Raw genomic sequence first — 15,364 nt, forward strand, 5'->3', positions numbered from 1 at the left:
CCCGAACGCGACAAGACGCTAACATTTGCTTATTTATGACACATGATGGATTCGTCCTGCTGCGTGCCCCCCCCCTTCAATCCCGACCCGGTATCCCCGCGATCCAGCGGAGGACTGGCAGGTGCCCGCAGGCTGGTGGCGCATTACAGTGTTGCGATGGGTGTTTCTTCGCGCCACGCGTCACCAGTGGGCGCTTCTTCCCTGCGTACAAAGCGCGCAGAGCGCGGGGACGCGCACAGTGTGAAGTGTCTCTCGGCTCAGAGGCTGTCCCCTTGTCTGCCGTCCTCTCTGCTCTTCTCTCCATCCCGCGGGCCGTAGCGCGAGGACCGCCGGGGAGCATCGCTCGGTGCGGAGCAGCGAAGCGCGCATCCTCCTCTGCTCGTGACCCCCCCCAAAAAAAGAGAACACTCCCGAATTGTGGAATTTAAAGCTACCGAGCTTCGTTGTTAGTCATCCTGTCCTCTTTTTGTAGGACCGGGAGCACTTGACGGGAGGAGCGCAAAGTGCAGCGCGCAAAACGCCAGCGCGGCGCTGAGCGACCTTCTTCTTTGGGTTTGTGCAGAGAACGAGAGTTGCGGACAGAAAGAAATGCAATCCGATCACTTGAGCCGCAAGCAGCGCGTCCACGCGGAGCCTGGGATTACAATCTATGCAGTTTAACGGAGGGGGAAGAAAACCTAAAGCAGGTAAGTGCCCATCCGAGAAATCCTCACTCCGCGTTGTGTGCCTCCTTTTTAATCTGCAAACTGTGTGTGGCTGGATTTTTCATCTTTTTTTTTTCTGCAGGAAAATCGGTAACACAGAAGTTATTTTAAATCACAACGAAATTGAATAACCCAGAAAAAGCCACATCTCTGTAGCGAGGTGGAGTGTTGGAAAAGAGGGTCCCCGCGTGCTGATCGCGTGGATGCTGATGATTGCGTTTCCTAGTCGAGTCTCTAATGATTCAAATGGTCCTACTGGGATTTGTACCGCTGGGGCTCGTTCCCCTCATCCAGGACAAAGTCCATATGGTGCTGCTCTGAGAGACAGCATCAGGACCGGGATAGAAAACAAGTTGAAATTCTGTCTCTGCAGAGGATAAAAAGTCTGAGCTGTGATTTTTATTTTTCATGAAATTTCATAATATTCTGACATTTTTCTGCAGAGAGAATTGTTCTCAAAGGTCTCAGGAGGATGCTAGATGCAGCCAACAGGGGGGTGTCACTGCAAAAATTCATGCCAAAGCTCTGAAGAAAAAGCCTCTGGAAAAGCAAACATTTGGCCACCAGCAGCATGCACACAAGCACCCTTTTTCTTTCTTCTCTCCCACCCAGACGGCATGAGGACAGACACACAGTCATAGAGGGGAAATGCATCCTCAGAGTGTTTTGTTGACGAATAATACTATTTAGCACGGATTCTAATTGTTCATGTTCATTTGAGCGGTAGCCAAATGGGAGGTGAAACGTGTCTTTGAAGCCGTGCAGCGAATTATTCCATAACGTAGCAACGTCTGCTGAAAAACCCTCTTTCCATTCAACCGCAAGCATCCCCCCCCCCCCCCAAAAAAAAATCTGTGAAATGGATTCAGTTGCAAAAAATCTAATTAATAAATAACAGAATGTAAAGAGCCTGTCTGAGTGTCTCTGCTCCTCATCCTTGACCCCCCCAGTCATGTGTTTGTGGCGTATCTGGGATGAGGATGTGGGGATGATGTGGCTGGCTGATGATGGGGTTGAGAAATGGACCGTTGCTTCCCTCTCTTATAAGTGCCCTTACTCTCCTGCATCAGCTGGGATGCAGCCTTGTTTAACATGGGGGCGAGGGGGGGGCACTCGGGGCATCCTGCTGTTCTTCCTGAGATTCAATCATTTTTTTATCCTTTTTATTTCTGCATGAACATACACAGCTGTCTAAGGTCTGCAGAGCCTCCTGTCCAGATGTTGCACTTCCACTTACGTGAGAGGCTACAATGTGAGATTGGAAGTTCTCTCTTCATATGGACGCTGCTTTTATGCTGGAGTGACGTTCCACAAGCGCTCACACATGTTAAAGGGGGGGCTCTTTTTCCCCAGCGTGCAGCCTTGAAATAAAAAGGAGATAAACATCCGAGCAGAGAATATGCATTCAACCGATTCCCACATTACTGCCAATATTAACAGCTGTCCAGGCCGTTTCCTTTTGTTTGCAGTCATAATACACACGTTTAACAGGAAGAAAGTCAAACTCACCTGAGTGGATGCAGATTGGTTTGTGTGTTCTTACTTCACAGTGTATCCAGTATTTCACTGTGGATAAAAAGCTTCTGCCTCTAATTGTTAATCCTTACACCTCTTTCTTCTCTCATTTGAATCGTCTCCTGCGCTCGCTAACATTGACTAGCAGGCACCTTGAAGTAATTTGGGAGGAATCAGTGGACGGTTGGTAGTGAATTCTTCATTCATTGACCACAGAGCGGCTGTGTGTTCAGACCGAGGCCCCCCCACCCTGCGGGGTTGGCGGATTCTCCTCTCCTGCGGAGTGATTTGATGGAGACGGTCATGAAGAGGATACAATGTGGGAATTAATGCGCCACGTACTGGGCGAATTCCTACCCATTGTGCCACTGGTTTCTCCTTTTTTGTCTCCTTGATCTTATGAATCTCGATTTCCCAGCTCAGTGCACAACTTGTGATGTGAATACAGACCTTGAGCGTGCACGCTCCTGTGATAGAGAAACTCTTATTTCCTCCCTCCCTTTATCGGAGTCTTCTGAAAATATGCTGCCCTCAAGGGGGGGGGGGGGGGGTTACGCTGCCTTTATCCACCTTTCCTATCAATAATGTGCCAAAACAACAGCTCTACTAAGCAAGAAGGCATCTCATTTACTGTGGAATGCATTTAGTCCAATGACTTCCATTAGGTTTAGCTTCTGCAGAGGTGAAAGTGTGATGCCTCATTACATTTGGCAGAGCAATCTTTTGCTCATCGTTTTCAGCTGAGAAAGGAAAACGCTTCAACGTTTCAGCGACCCAGAGAGGAGTTATTTTCTCTTCGGTTTTCCGAGTTCTCTTTTTTAATCCTGTTTCTTTTGGTTTATTAAAGCTTTTCGCTTATATGCAGCTCAAGGCTTGGCACTGGTGCAGCTTTTTGAAGGTCAAAAGTGAGAACATTTTTTTTTTTTTTTTTTCAATCTTTGCAGCTCGGAAATGGCTTTTGTAGCAGCACGAGACACTTAAGCTCCCCTCAGAGAGCCACCGCAAAGCTGCCGGGGCTGACACACCCTTGTTACACAACGCCTGGACAAACTGGCACATACGCTGCTTTTAATCAACTGTTAATTCAGTCAATTCTCTCTCAAAAATGAAAATGTCACTGTGGACTAACAGACTGTAGAAATGAAGCTGTGCTCTGGGGACAACACCCATCAGCCATGCTGAGTAACAGCCAACTTCACCAAAAAACATTTTTCAGGACGTTTTCTTCTCAGGGAGACTGATGGGTAATGATGACGAGGTTGACACGTTAGTGCTGCACTCAAACTGAAAAATACAGCTGTTTTTTTGTCTTTTTCTTCCCTTAAACCGATAGAACCATTTAAGCAGCAAACCCTGCGTCCCCGAATTTTTAAAAAGACCCCAGGATATCCACTCTGGAACTTGCTGTGCCTACAATTACTCCGGATGCGGAATAATTACTGGCATCAGGAGAATCAGGAGTTAAGCCAACACTGGGCATTAAATTGTGATCAGGCGAATGGGATGAATCCCGCCTCCTCCATGAGATTACGTCGCCGGGCTTTCCACGTCGAAGCTCTGCCACAATCCTGCAGTTACAAGTTGGTTTGAAACAACTCCGTGGTTAGTATGTTTGAAGAATTCCAAACATAGCCCCGGGTTAATCCCCATAGCAGGGTTGAGTTGTGACGGGCCGGGTTGAATTCTTAATCCCGGGAGGCGTTTAAATTCCCACTTAGTGTGATCAGAGCAAAGCCCCTCCTGGGCCACCAGTGCTGCATTTACTGTGCCGGGGCTCATGAGAGCGGTTTAATGGCCGTTGAGGTCACTGATCACCGGTCACATGGGGTATCGGTAAAGGTGATGGGGGTGGGAGATCTCCCAAACCTTCATGCCATGATGCAGTTACTGTATATTTTGACAAATTGACGTAGAAGTTGAATAGTACTTTGATTAAAGTAGCTCTTCCAAAATGTCCCTCTTGAGCGATCAATAAAGTATCTATCTATCTAATACTTGAAAATGCACCTTTACAACCAGATAATAAAGAAGCAAACAAATACGTGTGAGGGTCGATCTGTTGTACAATGGAATCAAACGCAATAATGACAGCAATTGTGGTAAAAAGTATGACATATATAAATAAATAAATAAATAAATAATAATAAAAATAGATCAATTAAATAAAATAAGACAACAAAAACATAAAACTTAAATAAAATCAAATGAATGGATAAAATATGGACAAAGTATGATTTACGACACGATGGTTAATTGTTTTATTTTGCTTTTACCTTTTTTCTTCTGTGGAGCTGAATTTATAATGCTGCCGGTTAAACAACATAAACCGCACAGAGGAAAGATTATTAACTGGAATTTAACTATTGAATTCCAAAATTCTCCACTTGCTGACTGTTCTCCTGATGACAATGATGCTGATGGCAGAGCAAGAATCACAGTCTGAGACAGACAACACGCAACTCTTCATCCCGAGTAGAAAACTCCGCTTTATGTGTTAAATGGTTGGACTGCCCCTTTAAATTGCGTGGTAAGAAATGACAGCATGTAGGCTATTGCTGACCGTGAGACGTACTAATTGTATTGGTTAAGTCCAATGTCCTCTTTTACTCTCTGAAGAAATGAGCCATTTACATGTGATGTCAATAAAAGGACGTGTGTTTCGAGGCTTGCTGGGACACAGTCAGCCGGCTCCTGTTAAAAGTCGAATGGGAAGAGAGAATTATAACTTTCCAGGTCATCATTTCCTCCTGCATTCCTCTCCAAAAATGCGTTGTTAAGCTTGTTATGCGGGATGACAACGTTTAGCAGCTGTTTCTTCTTCTGTGCCACCGGAAAAATCACACTGCCGGGTTTCAACCCTCAAGTTTTCAGTCTGCAGGCTTCTGCCCCCCCCTTGTTGCCGCCACATAACTCCTCCCTTCCTCAAGTTTAACGTTCTCTCCACTTACAGCATCTCCCAGATAAAACGCACCAATTATGTAACTTAGCACTGCCATAATCATCCTTTTTTTCGGTGTGTTTTTTTTTGCTGAATGCTCGTCGTATCTGACTCAAAATGTCATGTTTTAATCACATGCATAATTACTTTTCCTTCAGATTAAAAGTCGTATATTCAAGGGAGAGCATTGACAAGCAATTGGATGAGAGTCTTATTCGCCCTCGGCAACTGAAGATGATGTTTCCATGGAGACAAATTGTTCTGCTATCAATCACTGGATGCCTTGCAGGTAAGATGTTTTTACACATTGAGTCTGCAGTTGTTTATGTCAAGGCAACATCTCCCCTCTATAATTATATAGTACGTTATACATTCATTTTGTGTTTTCCAAGCGGATCCATTAGCATCATGATGCCGTCGTGCTTCCTCCTCTCGAGTCCGTTGGGTTGGAGGTTATAAACACCCTTTAATTCTTAGGTAGCAGTGTTTATTTCAAATGGGGATCCATTCGTGACGAAGAGATCTTCTCAACCAAAAACTGTTTTTTCAGTCATTACGTGCACGGCGTTCCCAGCAGGATACCCTTCTGTCAGGCACCGCCCCCCATCCCCGTTCATGGCCCGTCCACATCATTATTGGGATCCACACAATGAACCCCCCCCCCCCTCCCCTCCCCGTTTGGCTACTATCTTGGCGCTACGTCTCATTCTGCCCTTGTGCGGCCACCCGGGATTTGAGAAGCACAGACACTCCACCAGAATGTCAACCCTTGTTCGAATGACATTGTAAATCCCAATGAATGGTATTCAAATTGGCTCATGGGTAATTCACGCCCCGGTACTCAAGGGAGCCCGATGGAAGCGGTCTCACCTTCCTAGCGGACAAGTGTTTTTTAACACAGGCTTGTTATAGGTGCTGGTTGGTGTTCAATGTTGTGATGGAAAGCTCTTAACCAAAGCACCACAATCATTGCCACATCTGAAGTGAGGCGCCGCCTGGCTCCATATTCTCACCGAACACTGCGACACCTCAGATGTTCCATGCACGGCATTTCACCCAAACTCACATTAGGAGGAGCTCGTTAAACAAAGCCGTGAGGTGAACAAATTCCATGTGATGCCGGAGTTGTTAAATCCTTAATGAACAATGTTCCACTACCTTTTTAGAATTGATACAGTTTCAGATTCAACCCAAAGTAATACATTTTTTAATCCGGGGTTTAGTTTTAAACAAAGTGATTCGTTGTCACCTCTTGATCCCTCCGTCTATCACACAGGGAAATATGTGTCGGTTCCCTGACGTGGTTAAAATCAGGTGTAGAGCAGCTAGCCACATGCTGCATCTGTTAGCAGTCGGATATTAATTGGGCCTACTCCGGCCGGCTGTTGGATCTGCTTTCATTTAGTAGCAGACTGTGTTGCACATCCTTTCCTTCTAAGCGGCTGGCAGATGAGTTCATCCTCATGGCCTCATTTAACCGGCGCATGCAGAATGTGACATAGACGTTCTGAAAATAGACCAATCTGCTTCATTTATCAAAACTGTCACTTGCCGAGAAACGTTAATTACAGTGGAAATAAGCGCTAAATTGGCGGTTGACTATTGCCTCAACTTAAGTCCTCAGCTACAATTATTATGTTTCTGGTAATTCGGTTTAGTTAAAGTACTCACAGTTGTCTGTGTGAGCTCAGTGCAACTGATTACAAAGTAATCATTGCTTTATATGAAACCGTTGCAGTAATTTTATTTACTTGCATTTTTTTTACAAGGGAGTTGTGAGGCAGGGATATTAATTATACTGGACAGCAACAATGTGATGATTTAGCATGATAACAAAGCAGCTCAGTGAAAAAAGGCCGAGCATGCAGAACGGGAGTGAATGCACATAAGCGCCATGGTCAGTGTTTTTGTCACCATTCCAAGTGTCAAGTACAAAATGTGTCAGCAATAGCGGTTAATGCCTAACAAGGGTGAGAGGGATTTGCTCACACAACACTTCTCAGGGATTGTCCTAATGCATTTCTTTGCTTTTCTCGGGAAAGAGCAACAGTTTGTGTGTGTGTGTGTGTGTGTGTGTATATTGAAAAAGTCATATACACTGAGTGTCAGAACACTGCTGTATTTCAGCAAGATGAACTGTTTGTCCTCACAGGCTCTGTGCTTTGGCTGTATTTTCTCCTGAGGTCAAAGAGACAATTTCTCTGGCTTGTCCTACGACAGACTTTCTCCCCTTTCTCCCCTTCCCCAGCCTGTACAGAGGATGTCATATTTCAAGGGCCAAGATGGAGGACGGAGCCAAGTGACCTCATTTTACCGATCAACTCCCCAGACCAGCAGGCCACCGTCACGTGCGAGGCAGAAGGGAGCCCCCCCCCGCAGTACAGGTAAATTACCACATCAAAGATTCATTTCCCCACAAGCCTCCCTCGGCTCGGCCGCCCAGGCGCGTCGTCTCCTCATTGCCTGCTTCAAACTCATTGCTGCTTAATTGCTTGTGAATCTCCATTTGCTCGCTTACGCGGGAAATCAAAGGGAGTACCGATAGCGTTGATTGCTATTGATTCGTCAAAGAACAACGTTTTCTGGACGTAAACGCTGGAGAGAGATTACGCACCATCTGACAAAAAGAGAGCCTCCGCTTAATTGAGCATCCGTTTCTAATTGAAAAAAAAGCTTATCTGTGTCAGCCGGGGCTGTGATGAAGAGTCAGAGAGTCGGGGCCTCTGTAGTTGATGAATATGCCGACACCTCAGATACGAGTGAGGTTAACTTTGCTAATGATAAGATTTAAAGCTGCTGATTTATGGCGCACGGCTTAAGAAATAATTAGGAGAGAAAAGGAGATTCCAGCGACTCATTTTTACCTTGAATCCTTTGATGTCTCCCCGGCTGTTCCCTGCCGCTAAAGTGGAGCCTGCCGTGAAAAAAAAAAAAGCAGCTGCCGGTGTTTTCTTTGTGGGATGGATTGTGTTTCGGAGCTTGGTCAGCACCATGCAGATGCACAGCAAGCAGGGAAGAGAGGCAATAACCTTGTGGGCGACATTCTGTTAAACGCTTACATTTCCCATAGTGCATTTGCTCTTAAAACATGGTCCAGGCGCAGCGTGGAAGTCAGTTGCCTTTTTCGTCCCACGGCTGGAAGCGTTTCGACGTTCACTTGTGGTGTGCGAGATGTTCTGTTTTTATCCAAAAATTAAAGCTCAAATGAAAAGACGAACATCCAAACATCCCAATTTAGTTTTTAGTATTTTGTTCCCTGTTCTTTTCTCACTCATGTTTGTAATACATTAAATAGCTGTAAGGATTAAGGCTGTTGTATGCGGTGCAGATTGTAAAGTCCCTTGATACAAGATAAATAAAATATTCATTACTTGAATTAAGTTGTGGAAGGTTTAGCAACTAAATGGCAAATATATTTGAGGTGGAGACCGATAATTTGATACTTTTGGCAGCAAATCAATTCTGATATTCTGAAAGCGTGATGCTACGGAGTTCTCTACAGTATCACAGCAGGACTCGATGCCAACAGACAGGAATCAGGAAGAGGAGACGAGTAAACGGAGCCGCCGATCAGCAGCAGCAGTTCCGCTAACAGGCTAAACTATTGCAGATCTCCTTGTTCCCGTAGTAGCCGGGTTACAGGAACAAAGAAATGCCTCTGCTCACGGCACGTTGAAGCCATAGTTTGGTAAAACCTCGACCTGCCAACATCAACGTGATCAAACGTCCAAAACAGACAAAGTGACGCAGCTTCAAGTTCTCTGATTTTAAATATCCAATAATGTGAAGCAGTCCGGGCTGTTCATTAGAACCTCACACCACACTATTAGCTTCATTACTCTGAATTCAATGTAAAGCTTTTGTTCATCTTCATGCTGCTTCTTTTGAAACCCCCCCCCTCTGATTTATTTTTTTTCCATTCATAATGTACCGGCGCTTGAGTTCATTAACTATCCACAAAGCGCATCTCGCTCTGGTGACTTTCATGCAGGTCAGTAGATCCACTGTTTGGAATCAGTGCCTCGAGTGGTGAATATAAAAAGAACATCTGAATCAGGTTGAAAAGGACGGCTTGAGGTTTCAGTGAGCCAAGTCACGACTGTGGATTGACAGTTCTGGCAATGCTTTTAAAGACACAAGATTTCTACCCTTAATCTCACTTTGAGGAGGGAGGGAGTTTCTTGTTGCTTTATTTGGCTTGCATCATTTATTCGCTGATACTGATCGTCCTTGGCTGCTTTACCTTCAGGCCAAAAGCCGACTTTCTTTTGTCCCGATGCTAACATTGAACTTTGTGTCAATTTATTTCCCTAACGCTGAAATTAGAACCACAAGATGTCCTGTGCAGAAAAAAGAGACGGCCCTCAGGAAGTGGTCACTGTCACAGAGACGGAAAACTATTGGCCTAAACCCTGCAAATGAAGAGCATGGAAATGAGATACGCCAGGCAAGCGAGCGTATTACATCCTGAGCTGCAGACTTAATTTCCTCAGTTACTACAAGAAAATTTCATCCATTTTGTTTAATAGCCATTAAAAAAAAGGAGGTCACCCAATATTTAATTTGTCGGAGACGATGATGTTAACACTTGTCAGAGAGCCGCGGTGGCATTGAGGGTATCAGTTCTCCTGCAATAGTGTGTTTTAGTTGCACATCCCACTGTGATGAAATGTCGAATGAACAGTCAAATACTATTTCAATCCAGATCCAGCAAAATGAAACATTAAATGTGTTATTTATGTGGATCACCACACAATAAGAGACTGTTTTTTCATCTTCACAAGGTATAAAAATACAAATGTTTTAGCATTTTCCTCAGTCTGGGGACTGATGCAATTGTCATTGAAATATCTTTATACTAGTAAAGTACACATGATAGTGCATCTTCTATCACTGCCAGCTGATTTCCCTTCCCTGTGTGTCTCCCTCCTCCAAGAGCTGCTTCCATGTTTCACAAATGTTTAGTTTTATTTGTTAAGAAGAGCGAAGACACATTAGTTTCCCCAAAACACAAACTAGAGTAAATGCATTTGCTGTGGACTATATTAAGCGGTGGATGAACACAAATTTGATGCTCCAGCGAGCAGGACGGCGTATTGGGTTGAGTCAAAATAAACGGCGGGCCTCATGTTCTGCGTAATGGAGGAACACGTCCCCCAGTGACGCAGAGCGACTCACTAATGTGTGTTCTAACAATGGAGCTCTTTGCTTGTAGGATTAATTCACTGCTGGGATTGATCAACGGTAAAACACAAACACACATTTAATGCCATCATTCAGTGAGTGTGTGTTGGGGACAATCTAAAATGCAAACCAGAAAAGGCCTCGCACAACTGTGATCTACGCTGATATGAAAGTGGATCAGTGGCTTCATACATGCAGCTTGACAGGTTTGAGATCCCATCGAGCCGGCGTAGATAGAATGGAGAATACCTGGTTGTCGCTTGTGTTTAAGCTCATAGCCCCGGCTAGTCGGCTTCGTATGGTCTGATTTTCTTCTCATCTCATCCGACTCGCCCCACTCGCCAACGCCATGAATATAAGACCGGGGAGCCTGACAGCTCTCCAGTTGACGAATAGTCCAGTGTAGCGCCAGAGCACACTCGAGGGCTGCGAGCGCTGCTTTATGAATACACCTGTCACTGTGTTTACTATGAATCTGCTGTAACACAGGATCAAGGGCACAGCAGTGATTGGAAAGAGGGAATAAAAAAGTGCTGTGGCTGGTGTCTGCCATCATGTAATGTGACTTCGGGCAGATGTATGACTCTACCTTTTGTTTACGGGTCGGTTCAGGGTAACAGGAACATAAATAGAACTGGGACGGTGATTAGAAGACCTTTTTTTCTTCTTTATTTATTTTTCCAGTTGCAGCACTGAGCCAAATAACGGGGCTGAATCCAGAAATTGCTTCGGATCGTATCGATTTTCACCTTTTGGAGGGTCACTTTTCCTTTTGCACGGGAAGAAAGTATAGATATGGTTAGATAGAGATACATTTGAGTTATCTACTTATGAATATGATTGTACCTGGATTAAAAGCAGGATACATCCAGGCTGTAAATTGGTATTATATCAGCTCGTAAGGGTTTGTGAATGTTTGCATACTTATGTGTTCACATGTACTATATTGTTGTTAATATTTCAGTAAATCCATCTGACTTTTCTAAGCTGGCACACATAAAAACATCACCTTGATACCAGGGCTTCTTTATGAAATTTTATTGTGTAACATTTCGCTCTAAAGCCAAATGAACACCGATTTCTTTTCAAAAGCAGCAGCGATAATCTACGAAACACAATTGTAGGAGTACCCTGGTCAGCAGTTGAATTTCCATTATCAGCTCCAAGCTCTGCGGGTGTATGCGTGTGCGTGCATGCGTGTGCGTGCATGCGTGTGCGTGCATGCGTGTGCGTGTGCAAACAGACTGCGGTCTGTGTGGTCTCTGCCGTCTCTGTGGGTGTCTGGCCTGAAGCAAATGGCAGGTGAGCCACTGCTGCATCGCAATCCCCAGTCTATCTGATGAGTAGACCTCATGCAAAATTGATGTGAACCTCAAGGTCACGGGGAGTTCATTCGGAGCATGCTCCGCTCAGCCAGCGCCCTGCAGCACGCCGCAGCACGCAGGCTGTCGGGCTCCTCTGCACCGGGCGTGGTGTTGGATTGTCGGTTTGGGACTGGAGCTCCTCTCTGCCTGCCTCACCTTTCCGTGTAACCGATGCATGTCGATGGGGGGTTTGTAAACGGGGGACACAAACAGAAAACAAATGTCACCATGATGATGTGTAGCCCTTCAAGAAAAATGCATCCGTCTTATCACTGATAATGGCCTCAGTAAGGACATTGTGAGAAGTTCTCTTGAGAAGTTCTCAAATCACTTTTTGAGGTATTTCAGAAGAAAATGGCATTCAAAGACGAGTGCCCACGTCTCCATATTTATCCACCTTTCATTCCTCTTTTGTAGTTTAGGTGTCTGATGAGAATTATGATACTCCTAAATAAACAGTTAGTGGCCTCAGCCAGATGCAGCTGATCGCTGCACGCTCAACGCTGCTCATCATCCTAGCAGGCCTGCCGCAGCACGGCCAAGAAAGGTATCTCACCCACCTGCCGGTTGCCAGTTTGGGGAAAATCCTCCTTAATTCATGACAACTACTCTGACTGTATTGACAACTTAGAATAATTTTATTGCGCCACGCTGTTGTAAAAAGCCGGCGTGACTTGTTTACATCCATTGCGGCGGGACTGGACAGTTTGTTCTTCTCCATTAATGACTTCATGAATAAAAAATGACTCACCAACTTTTGCTGTTGGCGTATTACCAAGGTAGAAAGTCAGTAACCAAAGTAGGTCTGCAGCAGAATCGTAATGCTGTGTTAGTGCAGCTGCAAATTGGAAAATATGCACCAACTATAAACAGTCCACCAAACCGCAGTGGAAGAACGCTCCATTAAGACAGGGCGCCATTTGTCATTAGTGTTTTTCCGCTTTATCTGCTCGGTGTGAAAGGATAACAGCCCAGCGGGGTTCATGTAGACGCTGTGAATGGCGCGTTCTGCTGATGTTTCTTCGCGGTTTCCGAGTGTGAAGGCTCACTTTTTCCTTCACGTGCATCTCAATGTCACCATGCCGGGAAAAATGTACGAGTTCGTTATTTTGTTCACAACCTGCTCGTAATGACGAGGAGGGACACAGTCAGCATCGTCCTTGAAATAGCCCAGATGCCCACAAGGCCATCTGCTTTATCTCCCATTACCTCCCTACACCTTCAAATTTCAAACTGCGCCCACCGTTTTACGAGAACAAAGTTCCAACCTGTCTTCAAATAGCAGAGCTTCTCTCCTGTCGTTGTTTTTTTCTGCAGCGAGAGCTGGTAGGGGGCTTTCTGATTGTGTCTGCGACTAAACACCATCACACCCCAGCAGCTGTCCGCTGCGGGGCGGTCTGTGATCTGTCCAGGCGGCCCACCTTCCTCCCCCATTAAGTTCAATCAAGCTGGGTGGCTACAAGTCTAACTAGCTTCCCATCCTTTTCCATTTAACCTCCTCCTGCACACACAATAATCCTCCCTTTGGCACAGAGGGAAGGGGAGGTAGAACTCACTAGAACACCTTGACGTGTGTTTTACTCACAACGTCCACGTTGCGTATCACAGACTTTGTTTGGCTGTACAGTATATACCCAGCAACATAAGCTTTTTCCAAGTATTGTGCATAAGTAATATCAGTGTTGGAACAGTGACAAAATCAGTCAGATTAAGTGACTGGCACAGACTGTTAGATGAATAATGCAAACTACAAGATGAGACGTCTTCGTCTTTTGTAATGTGTCAGGCGGGAGACTTGGGAGCGCCGCGGCTGGCTTTCAGACTGCATGCAGCACCATTCTAACAGCCTGTTAGTTTGCCTCCGAGGGGAAAGAGAATGATATTGATTAGATTTTTTTTCTCTTCATCATTTGAATTGTCATTTCACAGTCCTGTCTCAAAGACAGACTTGTAATAATTCTTTATTTTTCAAATTCTATAAGGCTGCGGGAAAAGTCCTTTTTCATCTGTGTTAATGGTTTAAATGAATTCTCGTTACCCTCTGTGCTCTTTTCAGTATCACTCAGTTTGCGTCAAATGTGCGGCTGTCATTCCCAGAAGGATGTATATTTTTGGTGAACGTATTCTGAGGCGTGGTCGTTGTTCAGCAAGAACACTGTTTAGTGTTTTGTCTCTATTGGTCGCCGTGATTAATAGCTGTCACTTGCTTAACTGAGCTGCCGTGACAAAGTGTCTCGTGACCTTTCTTCGGAGGAAATGGTCTGCAGACAATGCAATATAAAAGGTGTCAGAAAGCAATAAGTCAAGAGACATAAACATGAAGTAATTAGACGACACTCACAGAGGGCATTACTTGGATAAGATATGTACAAGACATGTATCTAAATCTACTTTGAAAATTACAATCATGCTCACAAATGTGCAATATTTCTTTTTTAAGTGCTGCGATTAATGAATGAAAAGTACCAAGAGTCTTCAGCCACGCTGTGATGCTGTATTTTAGTTAAATGCTAACGTCCAAATGCTCTAATGCCCAAAAGGAACCCTCTAAAAAGCTGACGTTTTGCAGGTATGATGTTTGCCATGTTGTCCGTGTTAGTTTAGTGCGTTAGCTCCAAAGCAGCTGGTTACAACATTAAAATGCTAGTCACGTACCCTTTCACTGAAATGTTGCACCATTAACGGCCGAACCAACTGTTATGTTTCGAGGTTTAGACTTGGGAATATTTCAACTGTTGTTGTGGTGCTACATAAAAAATACACAACATCCTCTGGGGAACATGAATATACAAATTTATAATCCATCCAGTATTTTATGGAATATTTAACTCTACACCATCAACCTCATAGTGGGGCAAGAAGAAAATACCGGGGATCGCTGAAGGCATTGGGATACATCCCCTTAAGAACATTCCTGTTTCAGAATATGTTACAGTTCTCTAAACCAAACCATGGTAGCACTGCGCCCTCGCGCTGTGCTGCAGTGCGTGATTCTGGGTTTTCTTACGTGCAATTATTATGGATATGAAACAAAACCCACTTAACCATGCGATTGGGAGGATAGTCACGATGATGTATGTATATTAGTAGAAAACAAAATAAAACGACATCTGTTGTTCTTCTTGAAATAAAAGGAATGTATTTTTTTCTTCCTAAATTGCGGTACGGGATATTCACAGCGTCTCGATTTCTGTTAACGATACAGAATTCTACTCCAATTACTCACCTTTTATCTCCTCAGCACGAGGGGACTCATGCAATCGATCTGTGTGATAGACACTGTGAGCATGCATCTCCAGGGGGCTCAGCCACTGATTGTGTTTGCGTTTTTCCAGATGGTCACTAAACGGAACACTCATTGATCTGGGGAATGACTACCGGCGTCACATGTCTGGGGGCAGCTTGATCATTAGCGACCTGGACAAGGACCAAGACACCGGGGTATACCAGTGCACGGCCTTCAACGCGTGGGGGTCCATCCTCGGCCGCAGAGCCAGCCTACAATTTGCATGTAAGTGATCCCTCTATTGATGACTGTGAAACAGTTTTGATTTCCTGGCATGGCTTTGTATCTGCTGTTTATCAGTCGGACGTGTGTAATGTGGTTGTGGTTCAGGCCTTGTCGATTTTATTTATATTTATTTTTTTCTTAAATCGCT

The 15,364-nt window shown here is 44.7% G+C and overlaps 1 protein-coding gene across 1 annotated transcript in view; it reads left to right on the forward strand.

The window, feature by feature from the left end:
* The first annotated feature begins 220 nt into the window (after positions 1 to 220).
* cntn3b (contactin 3b) overlaps positions 221 to 15,364 on the forward strand; it is a 41,738-nt gene continuing 26,594 nt past the window's right edge. The window contains exons 1-4 of the mRNA XM_040203862.2: positions 221 to 686; positions 5,316 to 5,446; positions 7,406 to 7,541; positions 15,041 to 15,216. Of these exons, the coding sequence (XP_040059796.2) occupies positions 5,392 to 5,446; positions 7,406 to 7,541; positions 15,041 to 15,216 (367 nt within the window). The 5' untranslated portion in view covers positions 221 to 686; positions 5,316 to 5,391. The remainder of the gene's footprint in view (positions 687 to 5,315; positions 5,447 to 7,405; positions 7,542 to 15,040; positions 15,217 to 15,364) is intronic.

Source organism: Gasterosteus aculeatus, chromosome 17 (assembly GCF_964276395.1).
Source record: "Gasterosteus aculeatus chromosome 17, fGasAcu3.hap1.1, whole genome shotgun sequence".
Lineage (NCBI taxonomy): Eukaryota > Metazoa > Chordata > Actinopteri > Perciformes > Gasterosteidae > Gasterosteus > Gasterosteus aculeatus.